Genomic DNA, 14,850 nt, shown 5'->3' on the forward strand with positions numbered 1-14,850 from the left:
TATCTTAATTAAAAAGTTGCAATTACATTTAGGTTCTTTACATGATCAGTTGACTCTTTTTCCTACCTTTTGAGCAATGATTGAGGGACATCACCTGCAAATACCCGGTCACAAATAACGTTCTTGCTCGCGCGCATATAATAAACTGGATGTGTGTCGCGGTCAGCTAGATTTCAATAATAGTTTGCAAGTTTTTGCTTCTTTGTGAAAATTGCACTTCGTTTTCCCGTTCAGAGCACAAAGACAAATGCGGGTTAAAAAATTCCCAGTAGATGCGTGACACTTTGAAACTAGTACTATAAACAAAACAAAAAAAACAAAAAAACTAAAAAAATGTCAACAGTGTCATTTTGTGTAATTAACACAAACGTTTCGGGCATAGCCCTTCATCAGTGTGAAAACCGTTTTCCAATGTGTGTACGCGATCGCATGTTGGATTTAAAAGTCCCAAGGGCGCGCGGAAACCTGAGCGCGCGCGCCCAGTTTAAATGAAATGAAAAGCATTGTTAAGGCCAAGCGGTTGCATTGAACCGAGTTATAAATGCTTTTCATTTCAATTTGCTTCCGTCGCGCTCCGGAACCAGAACACATTCTTAGTCCTCTAACTTCAATGTCTGATAGAGGGCTAGTGTGGCCGGGGGAGTTGAAATGTTCCGCTACAGGCAAACCGGGTGTGTTCTTTTCAACGCTTCGTAGGTGTTCTCCGAAACGCTCGCGGAGAGAACGTCTAGTTTCCCCAATGTAAAGCCTTGAACATCGACGGCATGAGATGCAGTAGACAATATTCTCCGATTTGCAGTTGAAGTGCTCGCGGATGGTAGTTGAGCATTTCGGTCCGGGTAAATGTACATCGGATGTGGTGTACTGGCATGTGCGGCAGCGCGGGTGTTCACACGCGAATGTTCCTGGTTGGTCTGTCGCACAGCGGTCGGAGGTATGTACCAGGAGATCTCTTTTGTGTATTTTTTGCACTTGGAGTGAACTCACCAGTTTTAGCCTTGGACTTTGAGCCTTTCAAACTTTCTTTCGTCAAGCTACGTGCAATCAGTTGTGCTGCATGATGATCAAATGAATTGGCTGAATCAGGACACGTTTGATTAGGTTTTCCCGGTCTCCAAATTTCGGTTGTCACTTTACAGTGGGAAGGGTCCACCTCTATTCCTCTGGTACTCTCTTCATTAGCATGAAACCGTTCTCCCTTCAGTGACTTTTTTAAAGTGGTTTTTCCCACTCGTTCCTGTCCAACCATCATGATTGGCAACCTCCTTACAATTGTCTTTCCCTCTTTAAGAGCTTTGTTATAGATTTCCAAGGCCAGGGGACCACGAGCAAGAATCTCTTGAGGGGCTTTAGTGACATCTAAATTAACACCAAATAAGAAACTTTACTGAAACAGCTAAATTAACCTCGGGAAGACCATGCAATATAGCCTTTCTCAAACACGGAAAAAAGTGCACGTCTTCGTGATTCTATCCAGGTATCAGAAAAAAACTTATCTCAGTTCCATCAGAGGAACTGCAGTGACTGGAAATTAGTATAAGCAAATGAAAAATCCTAAAAAAAAAAACAGGCTTCAATGAGATTTGAACCCATGGCGTTTGCGTGAATGGTAAAACGAAAGCCAGTACGAACTGGTGAATGATGAATTAAAGCTTAAAATGTGAAGAGATAAATAAAGGAAGAACTACCTTTTATTATTTGTAGTGACTTTTGCAACTTTTTCCCCTTATCTAATAGTTTTCGAATTTGAATAGAGACAGTCTGTCAATACCTTTCTGGGTTTTAAAGATCATATAATAAGGCCAACGAGGTAAGTGAGCCAAAGCAGTGCAAAAGCAACAAGCAAATAAACAAACACCTGTTATTCTAGTGAAAAGCTCATCTGCAGCAGCACCTGCCACATAACCTGCCAGTGCACCCGCAGCCGGATCTCCCACAGTACCTGCTATAACAGCACATGCCACAGCACTTGCCACAGTACTTGCACACACGATACCAACGAGTCGTGGAACTAATCTCTTTATCTGTTGACAGAAAGAAAATGAAACATCTATAGGTTGGGACAATAAAAATGTTTTAACTACTTACGTAATATTTTATTTCTCAATTTAACGCTCCGGGCGTTTGTTTCAAACTTAGCCCGGTGGACCCGGCGTTTATCTGACTCCTAGCTTCGATCCTAGCTGGAGTTTATTCAAGTCCAGCGTTCATTGAGCAAGGGTTTTTTATTATTATTTTTGACAAACAGTTAACTTGGTAATATACCTACAGCCTGTTATACCTCAAATTCACACCTGAGGGGCCTACATGCATTTTCAACTCCACCTTGGAGACCCGGTGATCATTCGGAACCCGGGGTTTAATCGAGAAAAACATGGACATGTAGCTGCGATATTAGGATTATTAAAGCGTCCTCGCGACAGCTGAGGCACAAACATCAAAACAGGGAAAATATTATGAGGATAGTTTCAGCAATCGGCTGTGTAGCAATTTTTATGCAACCGATTTTGTGCAAACGTGGTCGTAGTAAGTCTTGAAGCCTACGAACTTATCCATTAGCGCCTGGAGATTTTTTTTTAAAAACGCGTCATTTTTGACAATTTTGAGCTATATCTACTCCAAACTTCTCACAACGCAATTTGCAGCTAAAGGCATGCCTGTCTTTTCACCAATATGGCATTTTAGGACATTTATGTTGGGGCATGGGTTCAAATCGCTAATGTTTTTCGTTCGGTTTTATTTTTATTTTGTCGCTTTTCCTTTTTCTTATTTTCTTATCTTTTTGCTGCAGTTGTTGGCCTTCCACTGGGCTTGTTTCACTTAAAGAATTCCAGAGAAAGCATCATCCAAACAGGAAATTCTTGCCATGGGATAGCCAAGGGTGGTTACGGCAAATTTTCCTTCAAGTTTTTTCATCCAAATTTCTAAGCATTTTTGTATCTGTTTCAAGCTGAATTAACCCAATCACTCTGATCTGGGTATCAATGGAAATATATTTTCTTCTGAGCCACTGTAGCCCCCAAATTGTCATTGCAATGAAACTCTTAACAACTGTAATTATCCAATAACAAAATTTCTGTAACTTTCCCGGAGAAATGGCGGAACATTTCAGGCCTTCCCTGTAAGAAAAGTCAAGGAATTTCATGAGGAAAAGTTCAAACCCTCTCACCTATGAATATGTATTATTTCATTAGTTTTTTTTACTTACCTATTCTTTCACCAATTTCCCATAGCATCTCACTTACTCGTCTAGCTCTCCAAATGCGGAGGTTCTTGACATAATCTTCCACCTCTGGATATCTTAGTGGGTCTTGGAGGAGCTCACCAATGGTAATATCCCACTCATTTTTCTTTTCAGTACTTTTTTTTTTTTTTTTTTTTTTTTTTTTTGAAGATAAACACACTTTATTGATATACTTAAAAACACGTACATTACTTACAATTACATACACTATTGGAGATTATACAATGTTATACAGTTACTTTTCTTTTACATGATTAAAAAAAAAAAAACACGACAAAAGTACAAAAAAGAGTCCATGCATTAACTTATAGTATTACAATTTAAAAAAAAAAAAAAAATTCACTTCATTATTGAGAGCAATTTTTTTTAAATAATTCGCTACAGTGACCTTGTATTATTATTATTTAAAACAGCTTTACGTTTGAGCACATCTTTCTAGTTTCCATTGTACCATTAGTTTATTGGCAAGTTCATCTAGAGACATTTCTTTCTGAAGATATTTTGAAGAATAGATATAGTATTTGACCAAGATGATGAGCAAATCTAGCCTGCGTTTTATGTACTTATGCTTCTGGCAATTCTCAAGAAAAGCTCACTGATTGCTCTCCAAAGGTATTTAAATCTAGCATCTGTCATTTTCTCATTATAGACAGATGTACAATAATGTTCTATTCGGCCTAAGTCATCTTCAAAACGTATACCATGTGGCATAGTGTACCAACCAGCAACAGGAGGAGATAGGCCACAAATTATCCTAAACAGCTTCAAAATTAACCACAGGTCAAAATCACCAGAACTGACTTGTTTTGCAGGGTCCTGTGGGTACAGGCGATGCCATTCATGGACAGTAGCTATTCCTATCAGCTTTGTTTTGATGGCAGGATCATTCAATGTCAATTGCAGATTTTCCGGTTTGTGAATGGAATCAAATTTTTCTCTTAAATGCCTTGTGCCTCCGTTAATCAGAAGTCGAGCTAAATACTGATGCCTTTCAACATCATTCTTTAAACAAGATGCTCTTTGTGTGTCTGAGGAGGGCTGCATGACGGTTAGCAGTGATTTGGGTGTAGAGGTAATACTGGAGGTGCCCTACCTGCAAAATAAAGTTGAATTCTGATGAAAAGTCCTTGGGTAATTTTTGTCTAACATTCATAATATTTGGTGATCCCACTTTCAGGGGTGGGGAAGGGGTATGGGCGATGAGGAGGCTTTAGCAGGGTTTTCATTTAGAAAAGCTTTCACGACTAAAAAATATGGAGTGCGTACAACTGTTAATAATGCTGCATTTTGAAACTCGCTAGGCATTGATTGCATGATGTCAAAACAATGTTAACAGTCGTTACTTAATAAAATCACAAATCGACATAAAATGTAAAATAAGCTTCCTGATAGGAGGCTTATGATCAGAAGCAGCTATATCTTTCTTAAATAGTGAAATCTAATAATTAAAATTATAAGCCCACAGGCTAACATGTAAATTTGGAGGTTATAGAGATGTACAAGAGTTTTAACTAACACCCACCCCCATAGGTTTTGTGACATTTGAGATTATTACCAAATAAGGTAATGAACATGTGTGAAGATCATCACAAACAGAAGGGACGGAAAACAGCGAGTTTACTGTGAGGTTTAAGTGAGTTTATAGCTGTGAATAACCCATAACAAGTGAGAAAAGCTATGAGTTCTGTGTACCGTTTGGAGAATGGCTCAGATATGCAGGGAGCTTATTTTAGGAGGGGATTACACAATACTACATTATACAATACTATGCAGGGGCATAGCTAGCCTATAGACCCGAAGGCCTGAGCCTACAAATTTTCCATGTTGCTCTTAGAAAGCAATTTTTAACATATCTCAGCATTAAATATCTCGCAACTCCCCTCCCTGATGAGATCAAGGCTCATCTAGCAAGTACAAACTGTGTAGCCTTCTGGGTTAGCCAGGTGACTGGCAAGCGCACAACGGCATGTGCTGTTAAAGAAAAGTGCGTTTATTTAAGGACAAGCGAAAATTGGTGCAATTCTTTGTAATTAAATGTTAGAATTTAGGAACTGTCGGAATACACGAAGAATCACCAAAATGTCAGAAGGAGAAAGTATTTCCCAGGGTATTGATCTCAAAACCTTCCCCCTTGCTCCCCCCCCCCCCCCCATTCCTCAAAAAGCAGTTGGCCAGGCCTACAACTCATCAAAAAGCTGGCAACGCCCCTGCTATGCACAATATCTAGCTACATATGTGGTTACATGGACCCCCTCCCCTCCTCCCCCCCCCTCCCTGAAAAAAAGCAACAACAACTCAGTATGTTTATTGTTACAAACAGGGACAAACCAACCAAGTAGGAATGGAGCAGTGCCTTTGCAATTCAAGGCCACATGAAAATTAAAATGGTCAGATCTAAGGAAATAGAATGAGATGTTCAAGTTGCAGGGATGTCGCTAAGGGCGGGCTGCCAGCTAATTTAACCAGCTGAAATAGAACCTAGATCCAGCTGAAATTTCACATGAAAAGAAAGGCTTGGGTAAACTTTAAGAGCTGCCAAGGCCAGAAAAGCCAGCTGGGCTTGTTGATGAGCCAGCTTAGTGTTTTCTTAGCAACATTCCTGAAGTTGTTTAGCCGGGGTCGATGGTGTCACATTTGAGAGCCAAGTTTATGGAATAATGATTTCACTATCAAGCTAAGGTTAGTTTAAATAACATACACAATAACTTGACTTCTTGACTACGCAAGCCGTTTTCTTTTTATGAAAGTGCTGAAATTGCATAAAGCTTGGACTATTTTTACCACATAGTTATTACTGAAACCAAAGCATGGTATGGAAAAAATTACAGACATAATTAGAAATCAGCAGAAATTTGTCAATTTAAGCTTGTTTGTCCCCTCAGAAATTTATCACATGCCTTATTTGTATCATTATGCTAAAACAAACATGGCGGGTATCATGAAGGGGTGGTGAATGGTCCTTCAAAAAATGCACGTCTCCCAAAATTTTAGCCAAATTTCAAGGGTCTCGTCGTCTCGAATTTTTCTTTGACACCTTCTCAGAGTCTCGATTTCTTTTGCAAGGCTAAAAAGCTCTCAAAAGGTCTTGGGCTCGCAGAAAAGATATCAGTCTCGCCATCTCGCAAAGTCTCGCATTTACCATTCGACACCCCTTCAAGAGTATGGCCTATAAGCTTGTGACATGTGTGCGTGTACATGCAGCCATACATGCATACATTACTTTTTAATTCACAGGTACTTTTAATTAACTCACACAAACTTTGTGAGCAACTATCATTCCAATTTAAAACTCAGTTAGCCAACCAGTAAATAAAATTTCACTTATGAAGGAACATCTGATGGTACACCCAATTCCAAAGAAGGAAATTTCACCCCTGATGAATAAACGCACAGAGTTTGATGGGCAGCCACCGACTTCATGAAAATGTGCACACTTTGAAGTTAATGAACAAAGAAATGCTTGTTTCTACTGACCATGTTCGTTTTAATTATAATCATGCCAAGTATAAAATTTCAGTACCAATAAACAAATAAAACTATGAACCTATTACCTCAACAACGAAGAGGGGAGAGGGGGTGAGGGGACTACAGTGTATAGACAACTTTCCTAAAATGGACTGCAATAGTATGACAATGATGGCAAAAATTCAAGGACGTTTTAACATTGTTAATAAGAAAACCAAATACATGTAAGCATACATTTTTGTCATATGGACTTCCTAAGCGGTCAGTGTAAAATGCAGACTGCAGACTGCAGACCAGGGGTAAAAAACAAAACATCAACTGGCTTATGCAAACCACGGCATGATATATTCATGCAATAAATTTACCACTTTTAGAAAGGTATCCATTCAAACAGGAAACGGTCAAACCTACTTCTTACAGTAAAGGGATATTTAAAGCTCTTACCTCGATCGTGTTCTTTAGAATGGGGGGAATTCGACTCCAGATCTAACATTAACTGATCATGGCTCCTTAAAGGTCAAATGAACGGAAAAAAACTACGCTAAAACTATCCATTATAGAGTAAAATAAAGAACAATTTTTGCTTTTCGAGCCTTGAAGCGTGAATTACAGCAAAAAATACGAAGATTTCCGAAGACTTCACGAAAACGTTTTTGAATGACTGCGCACTGAAATAGAAGGAATGGAACGAGTTTGTGACGTCATAATTGGTATTTTTGAAGACGACCGCAGACCGATTCCGCAGACCGCACCGACGCCATTGTCAATGACAACGTCTGGTGCAAAATGAATTTATATTTTACTTGAGAATCTCGCAGCTTTCCGGACGCATTCTGCTTATTTATCGCTTTAAGAACAAGCTCCCGCTGAATATTTAAAGAAAGCAAAAATTAGAGAAACCAAAAATTAGCCGTCGTGGCTGACGTTGTCCAAAATACGCAGAATTTCGTCATTTCACGTTGTTGTTCGGCAGAGAACGGCTTTGAAGTGTACCAAAATTCAAAACGCACGTGCATAGTTAACGGGCGTGCAGATAATTCTGCTCATTAACGTTAAATGCTAATGAGAAAAAAACAATAGAGATTCCTGATTATTTTGTTTTCATACCAGCGTGCATTCAACCTTTGTCTCACATGACATGCAAAACGACAGCAAACAAAACTTTAAGCTATTTTTGTGCTTTAGCTATTCTATTAAAAAAAAAGAGCCTCTCTTAACAACAACCAACAATCAATCCACTGAAAAACGGCCGAACAGAACGAAATAACTGCTTGAAATGTCACTAAACACAATTATTTAGATTTTAAGGTGCCGGCTGCGGAATCGGTCTGCGGTCGTCTTCAAAAACACCAATTATCACGTCACAAGTTTTTATTTCCGACAATTTTCCGACAACTTTTCCGAGCATTTTTCAACTTGCAATATCTCTTCGATGTAATGGTCGATTACTTTGAAACTTTGGGATATGTTTATTTGGCTCTTAATAAACACATGGGCAAAAAATAACAAAAATCGAAATTTCTGTTCATTTGATCTTTAAGGCTTAAGTAGGCTTTCTGTAGAAAAAAAAAATGTATAAATAGAAAACATTGCTTACCGGTATGTCTCTGCTAGTGAAAATTTGGCAAATATTTAAGAAATAGAAAACATTTTCCGTGTTTCTATCGAGTTATAGAAACACGAGTGGAAGTTTGGGAGAACGAGAAATGCTGTGGGAACACGAGTCGATAGACGAGTGTTTCCACAGCTTTTTCGAGTTCTCCCAAACTTTCACAAGTGTTTCTATAACTCGATAGAAACACGGAAAACATGTTTTCTATTTCTTTTAGAAAACAGCACAAAGAAAATAACGCACATCAAAGTAATATTAAGCGCTTTATTTAACATCAAAACGTAGATTCTCTTCACCTCGCGGTTTTACGTCATGAACATAATTCAACCAATCATAGTAAGGGAGTCGATGAACAGAAATAAATCAACTGCGAGTGTTCAACATTTGCTTCAAGGCTAAAATTCACCGTTTTTTTTGCCAAACAAACAAAGAAAACAGGCCCCAAAGTTAACGTAATTATGAGAAATAACTTAGCCGATGGTTTAACTGAAGTCCAGCACTGGAAGGAGTCAAGAATTGTGGTTTTATTTCGCTTCATCGAACTAACCGAATGGTTTGACGACCGACACTGCCGATCGAGCGACTCGAACCTTGGAGGTGAAAGTGCATTATTTTTCTGTTAAAAGAAGTTTGACTCGGCATTCTGGACGAATAACTTGTCCTGTTGAAGAGCTGTGAATAGTTCTAAAGTGCTACAAAGCCTAGAATGGAGTGAAGTTGCGCCAATTCATAAACTTCTTTGAAAGGTCAGCCGCTTCGATAATTTCTTTCACAGACAATTTTTAAATGTGTAGTGGGCTCTGTAAACATCTTACTCGCTTGTTTTCAGGTGTGCAAATATTTGTTTATTAGTCTTAACCTGGTTTTTGTCAGCTGTGACATTAAAATTTGGCACAATTCGTAGTTGTATTTTTTGCATTGCTTATTTCAGCGCCGTGAATATGTGAATATTGATTGCCGTGTCTACGACAACTGTCTGTGTCTCCATCGAGTTATAGAAACACAATATTTAACCAATCAGCGCACGTATTTACTTTGTGCTATTTTCTAAACGTACATACAAATCAGATCAAAATAATTACACAGCTTCTGAACACCATATAGTTATACTGTGTTAAGCAAAACATTGTTGATAACACGACAACATAAAAGCAACTGAACTCGGTAAAACTACGTACGTAGCAGCTTAAGAAGGGTTAAAAAAGAACAGAGGAGCAAGCAAAGCCTCAAAACTCACCAACTTTCAGCTACAAACTTCTTCCGGGACACTTCCGGGATGATTCCATGATATAGAAAAAGAGAGGCTGAAATAAAGCTGGTCAGCGGCGGACGCATTCTATACCTTATGTAGAGACAAATCAATTATGCTTCTTGTTGGACTTCTCATATTCGCCACAGCGTAAGCAGTAAAAAAAAAAACTGTACATGTGTTTTTTGGTCAAAACATAAATAAAATGTATGGAAATATAAAACGTTTTGAAAAACATTTTATCTTAAGAATTAAAATTAGCGATATGAAAACAGTTTTACAGATATTATTTTTTCAACCAATTGTCACGATGCCCACATATGGTAAGAAAGCCAATGTTAGTCCTAAAGGAAAGAAAACAGCTCGAAAAAAAAACAAACAAACAAACAAACAGGAAGAAGGAGAAGCAACGCCAACAAATTTATTCGTGCCAAATTTAAATTAAATGTTACAAATATCAGTTAAAATAAAACTAAAATGAGTGCATTACTGCCCGAAACCATAATGGCTAATTAAAGACTGCGCAGCCATCCTTAGTGATTACATCAATTTTCATTTGATGTAATCACTAAGGATCACGCAAGGTTTACGTGAATGGCTCGCTTCCAGGGCCGTAACTAGCTAGCAAGAGGCAAGTCGAGGTACTTGTCTCGCCTAGATTTTTACCAAAAATTAAAAAAATATATATATGTATATTTTTGGGAAAATAATCTCCAGTTGAACAAGGTCATTGATTTTTCCCAAAAAAATACGTCATGAAAAATGAGAGCTTCTAGATTTTAAAATTTTCTGGAGGACATGCCCCCAGAACCGCCTAGCAAGATCTTGCCTCGTCTTTGGCAAAGGTCTGGTTATGGCCCTGTCGCTATCTTTCTAGAGACAGAGCAAACAACAGGAAATATGCCCCTAGCATCTCCAAAAACTAAAAAAATTGCTACACTAGAGGACCAGTGTAATAGCACACCACTGAGATCATCTCAGAATCTCTCCTGACGGTCATATGGTAGCGATTACTAGATTATTTGGGACGTTACATATCTGGTCTGGTTTTCTTTGCATCTAAGTCTGTCAAAGGAAAGATTTAAACTGGGACAGGAGCCCATGCTAGCCCTAAAACTCTAAACAGGCGTTATGTGTTTCTTATGCAAAATTCATTTTTGGTGGCATTTTTTACGAATTCCTACTGCGAAAGATTTTTTATTATATTTTTTGGGAAAAAAAGCATATCCATATATATTTATCTATAAAGCTTCGTTCGATAAGTCGTTGGTCATAATTGTTTTGTTTTGAAAATATTTACATAACCCAGGGGTAACAAGACTACATTACACACTTCTGTTTTTCTTCTCGTTTGTTATTCGATTGCCATAATAAATTTGGAGAGATGTGCTGAAAACTTTATAACGCGAACCTCATCATCTGAAGACACTTTCACACATCCACATTTCCAAGTTTTACAGTGAAAAGAAGTACCACAGTGATGCGCTCACTCGTTCTTTTATTTCCAAAGTTTTGCAACTCGTGAATAAAAACTCGTACGTCACACTTTTTATGAAATAATATTTATTTATTGTTTAACTACACATGTAAGTTGTATAGTGTCCAGAAAGGCCCTTATCATCTGAAAATTGTTTGCAAGTAATCGATGATATTTTGTCACTTTTGTAGATTGTCATGGTAAAAATGGCATACTTTGCTTCTAGTAGTGCTCAGCATACATTTTGGAAATTATGCTAAAATTATGCTCGTGCGTTTAAATTATGCTTTCTACCATCAAAAATTGTGCTACCTGGTTTTAAAGCAAAATAACGACAGAACCCTGGGGACTAATAAAGACAAAACAAGGAACAAACCCTTTAATGATAGTTTGATCTCGTTTCTTCCATTTTATTTTTAACTTCTCCTTGTCTGAGATGTGCTTTTTGTATGCAATGCGATTTTTGAGTTTTCTCTGTGTGGAGCCTAATGGCTCCTTGCAAGCATCGCAGAGCAGCTTACCGTTTCGAAGACAAAACCTTTGCTCTTCATGGATAAATTCCATAACAAGTTACTGCCTTCTTATTTAAATCCTTTTTTTTTTTAATTCAGCTCTTAACATTCACAACTACAACAAAGTGAAGCAAATGAATCTTACTATTTGCCTCGAGTTAGAACTGTACTAAATTATGGAATTTTTTAATATTCGCTTTCAAGGACCAAAGGTATGGAACTCCCTTGAGAAAGATATATAGTCAACCTCTTTTAGAAATTTTGAAGAATTTTTGTACAAATACTAATGTCTACTGTGATTTCTGATTTCTCTAAGGTAACGATTTTTTGGCCTTTTCAATAATATAATTTATTTGCTGCCTTTAGCTTTATTCATTCATTCCTGGTAAAATTGTATTTCTTTTCCTATCGATTGTTAAATGTATTTGATTTATTTCTTTTTTTCAGTTAGAGATGAGTGCATGTTTGTGTTTTGTTTTGTGTTTTGTATTTTCCGACTCTAATGTTAAATGCAATTTATTCTATGTAATTTGGCTTCCTAGACTTGTTATAACTGCTTAGTTATTTTAAGAAGCCAACAACTTTTTAACATTAATTTTCTTTGTATGTTAATGTCTTCTTTGCCATTTTAGACCTTAGAGCTAAATTAGCTTACTATAAGCCGTACGCACAGGTTATTGAGACCAAAATAAATCACACCGACCACAGGTTTCCGGAGCCAACAGTAAAAACAGTTTTAGAAACAGAATAAGTAAAAAAAAAAAAAACATTTTAAAATGAAATAACATTGCTTTTTCGTTTTCTGAAAGTCAAAAAGGCCAGATTATGCAAACAGTACTTGTGCCAATTTAGATTAAAGCTCAAATTATGCTCGGATTGCTTAATTATGCCATAAATTATGCTTGCACAATCGACAAAGCCTACTACTACTCTATTTTTAACAACTCGGGAAGATATTAGGCCATTTTGACTCTTCCGCAAGTTACTTTTTTTAAAGATGTTAGATTTTTTTTGTAGATATTTATTTTTGTGAGTTTTTTTTTTTTGTTAATTCTCATAGCTGATGTGAGGGCCCCCTATGTAGTGTATAGAAAGGACCTTTTTATCTCAAAATTGTTTCCAAGCAATCGCTGATATTCGGTGGCTATTTTATTTCTCCTTTTCAACAAAGCCGTTCAACATTTTAAACTGATGGGTTGCCCACTTGTACATTCACACTTCCACATTTCCAAGTTTTACAGTGAAACGTACCGTTCAAAATGCAGTTAAGACGTATTTTATTACTTATGGTGGCGATAAATTCAGTCATTATTGTAAGCGTCATTGTTTTTATGAAAGAAAACGAACAAAAGACGACCAGGTTTAGTAAAGAGATCGACGCTGATTTATTTGCTCAATTTGCCGACTTCAACTCAGAACTTACCAGATATAAAGCATCAAGGAAAACAGGATTAGCAACTCGAAAGCCATTTATTTATCTCACAGAAACCGAGCAATGTCTTCCTCCAAACTTGGCCGATTCCTCTCAGATTGGCGATCCCGAGAACTGCAACTGTGATGTGATAGTGCTGAGTTTCCGAGCCAAGTGTACAGAAGACAAGCAATCACACGTCAGCTATTTGTTTGATCCAAATACTTATTTTGCATCAGGACGAAATGTGCTTTACTTTGCCGCAATGGAGAGAAGACCCGGCTACCATTATTACATATTTATAAACGACGACACGGTTCTCAAGTACAACAGATTTACACCTATCGCCATGAAAAAGCTGTCGCCGTTTCGAGCTGTGGAGAAGTGGTTGTTAGATTACGAGCCAGCGGTTGGAGTGTTGAACTATGTGCCTCATGATGGAGCAGGAATTGTGCTTCAAAGAAGGAGGGACTTGTGTGGTATAAAGGACAATTCTCTAGTTCTTCCTACTGTTTTCTTCGACGCCATCTTTAACGCTTTTCATCACAAAGCTGTACAACATATTCTTCCCTATCAGACACAGTATGAGCCCGAGTACATGTTTTCCAGTAATAGACACACAACAATTGTTGTCGAGGTCAAATTTGGCGGCCAAGCACTTCTGTTTGCTCCCGTCACTGCGGGCAATCCGCTTCATCGTGAATATAATAGAATTCCAAGAAACATGCTGGAAATATCACGTGAATTTATCGAGAGCATCAAGCAACAGGCCCCTTCAAAGCTAAGAAATAATGCGCTGTTCGACCAGTTGCACAAGTCTCCAAAGGACTTCCTTACCATGGAGTCGCGGTCGTTCTGTGCCAATGTAACCCGCCACCAGCCTATTATTCCATACAGACATTTGCTGAGCGATTAACACTTGCCTCTTTCTCCGTGTTTTTTATTCTCCGTGCTGGGGATGAGTTGGGAATTTTATAGACCTCTAACTTATCTTCGCTTTTTTACACACGGATTTGACGAAATTGAAATTGACAGAACAGTTGTTTTGCAAGGATGTATATTCAAGTTTTTATCAATGGTAAAGACGAACTTAGAAACGGGATTTAGTGAGAACGTCGCCAAGATAAAATTAAATCGTTATACTTAGAAAATTAAAATAAAATAAACGAAAAGTATTACAAAGATAATAAATTTGGTGACCCCTTTTTGTTGCAAAGGCAAGGTTCTGTAAAATAAGCAACAATTTTCCTCATAATTAATCTGCGCGCGAGTGGAAGTTTATCGATTATGCTAATGACAGTAAAAAGTACAGCAACAGGAAACAAACACCATTAGATAGTCAAGTTTTTTTCCATTGCAAACAGTGATTCGATCAAGATGATATCGAAAACTTAGATAGTCAAACTTGTGTCACGTCAGTTATCAGTCAATGAGAGCATTGCTCCTTTTCACTTCGAACCCCAACTATTTTAAATTATCTTTATTGATCAAGTATCATACATTTTTGGGGGCATAAGCTTTAAATACCTATTTTACTTACTCGTTATTATATAACTTTTTTTTACTTCTCTATTTGAATAATGTAAGAGTTCCTTTAAAGAAACTGAAATACACAGAATATTTCAACACCCATATGCATAGAGCTTAACTGCTCTGTTCCAACTTTTTTTCACGAAACGTTAAAATTACCATGTAAAAGTTATTTAATTTAAACCTGGGGTTGCCATGGCTTCAGTCGGGTGATAAAGAAAATGCTAGCAAAAAAAAAAAAAAAAAGAAGAAAAAAAATCTAATTTAGGAAGCCATCCACATGCGACAATTGTAAGTAATAGAGTATGAAAATGACTCAAAAGAACATCATCCTGTAGTACTCGATATTT

The 14,850-nt window shown here is 37.5% G+C and overlaps 1 protein-coding gene across 1 annotated transcript; it reads left to right on the plus strand.

Moving 5' to 3' along the window:
• Nucleotides 1-12,805: 12,805 nt before the first annotated feature.
• LOC144663582 (uncharacterized) lies at nucleotides 12,806-14,840 on the plus strand. Its single transcript, XM_078524594.1, has one exon. The coding sequence runs from the start codon at nucleotides 12,819-12,821 to the stop codon at nucleotides 13,884-13,886; it is 1,068 nt and encodes a 355-aa protein (XP_078380720.1). The 5' UTR covers nucleotides 12,806-12,818; the 3' UTR covers nucleotides 13,887-14,840.
• The last annotated feature ends 10 nt before the right edge of the window (nucleotides 14,841-14,850 follow it).

This window comes from Oculina patagonica, chromosome 8, assembly GCF_052425735.1.
Source record: "Oculina patagonica isolate OP01 chromosome 8, crgOcupat, whole genome shotgun sequence".
In the NCBI taxonomy this organism is placed as follows: domain Eukaryota; kingdom Metazoa; phylum Cnidaria; class Anthozoa; order Scleractinia; family Oculinidae; genus Oculina; species Oculina patagonica.

Bases quoted from the DNA above. Each gene is read 5' to 3' on its own strand.
- LOC144663582 (XM_078524594.1), top strand. From the start codon at position 12,819: ATGCAGTTAAGACGTATTTTATTACTTATGGTGGCGATAAATTCAGTC.